The 923-nt window shown below is 34.9% G+C and overlaps 1 protein-coding gene across 1 annotated transcript; it reads left to right on the forward strand.

Annotated features, from left to right (window-relative positions):
• Window positions 1-562: 562 nt before the first annotated feature.
• LOAG_19244 (zinc finger protein) lies at window positions 563-923 on the forward strand (the record flags this gene model as incomplete). The annotated part of the gene is made up of 1 exon (XM_020451896.1): window positions 563-923. A coding segment is annotated over one exon (361 nt), but the record flags the coding sequence as incomplete, so codon positions are not given.

The following is a 923-nucleotide window of genomic DNA, read 5'->3' on the forward strand; positions in this document are numbered from 1 at the left end:
GGTACTTGCTAGACTGTCTTCTCTTAAATTTTAACTTAGTTCTATTCATTTATTTCGACAAACAATGTCAGTTACTCTTCAATGTTTTGGTTACGAATTTTTAGGACTCCACGATTAATGTATAAATAAATCTGACGAAAAATATAAATAATATATAAACAATATCTGCCCCCAAATCTCTAGTATGAATTAATTCATTGTGTTTGAGGAAACAATAAAAATAATGCAAGTAATGAATGCGCACCAATTTCATTTTCAGCGCTAATATATTTAGAAAAGTATGTACTCGGTGTTGTTTCTTATAAGCAATCATTCAGCATACTAATAAATTTGAATATTTTTTCAGAATTGGCAAGAAATTACTCTCATCAACATGCATTTCATCTGTATCATTTTCGTCCTCTTCCAACTGAGTGACACTCAAACTATCGTAAGTTCATTTAAAGTTAAAGAATAGAAGATAACGCTGCAATATTTTCAAAGTTTTAAAATTTTCGCGCAGTTCAAACTTGATAACTTCATATAATTTGAGGAACCACAAAAGGAACCGTTAGGTTTGTCAATGTCAGGAATGTATGAACGACGGATTGGACCATCAGCTCTAGCAGCGCCTTATGTGAGAGAGGAACAAATAGAATTCAACGAAATTGATCAGAATGACGCAAGCTCGTTGAACGCACCAATTCAAGAAGTGAGAAGAGAACAAACAAGTATAGGAAATATGCCGAAGAAAATCTGGCGTGCGAGGTATCAAAATGAAACGTCCAACATCCAAACAATTGAAAGGAAACAATCCAAAGGAAACAAAGGTAACATCAAAAGAAAGCATCCGGAGCGTTCGACTCATGCAGGTGAAAAGCGGTTCAAATGCGAAACATGCCCGAAGAGGTTCACTGCGCCATCGGATTTACCTAGACATATAA

This window comes from Loa loa (assembly GCF_000183805.2).
Source record: "Loa loa unplaced genomic scaffold supercont3.3745, whole genome shotgun sequence".
In the NCBI taxonomy this organism is placed as follows: domain Eukaryota; kingdom Metazoa; phylum Nematoda; class Chromadorea; order Rhabditida; family Onchocercidae; genus Loa; species Loa loa.